Here is a 437-nt window from a genome sequence, read left to right on the forward strand (position 1 = left end):
TTGTTCCCCACCTCGCCTTAATCTCTCATCATGTCTCTGCCTATTAAATACATAACCATACAGATATTTTGAACCTGTGTTTTTACGTGTACTGCTTGATTTTCTCTGTGTTATATCATCTTTCTCTTCTCCTCCTCCTCCCTCAACTGACTCAGAAGAAGAGATATTACCAACTAGAACATTTTCTCGTCTTCGAAAACGAAAGAAGAATATACAATCATGGATACTTGAACGATTTTGATGTTGAGAAACAGAATCAGGGAAAGAACTAAAAGCAATTTCTAGTTCCTCATCTTGACTGAAGCAACCAGGTGGATAACATTCCTCAATAACCTGACCTTGTTCAAGATCAAACCTAATCGCACAAAAGGCAACAACCCATTGTCTCAAATTTTTAGGGTCAAGTTTAGAATTTGGCTCTTGCTTTAATGAGAATG

The 437-nt window shown here is 37.3% G+C and overlaps 1 protein-coding gene across 1 annotated transcript in view; it reads right to left on the reverse strand.

Moving 5' to 3' along the window:
* The window catches only part of LOC113341261 (protein DENND6 homolog), a gene marked incomplete at both ends in the record, with an annotated part of 986 nt that extends 557 nt beyond the window's left edge, over positions 1–429 (reverse strand). The window contains one exon of the mRNA XM_026586205.1: positions 41–429. Within this exon, the coding sequence (XP_026441990.1) occupies positions 41–429 (389 nt within the window). The remainder of the gene's footprint in view (positions 1–40) is intronic.
* Between the last annotated feature and the right edge of the window lie 8 nt (positions 430–437).

Source organism: Papaver somniferum, unplaced genomic scaffold, assembly GCF_003573695.1.
Source record: "Papaver somniferum cultivar HN1 unplaced genomic scaffold, ASM357369v1 unplaced-scaffold_27922, whole genome shotgun sequence".
Taxonomy (NCBI): Eukaryota; Viridiplantae; Streptophyta; class Magnoliopsida; order Ranunculales; family Papaveraceae; genus Papaver; species Papaver somniferum.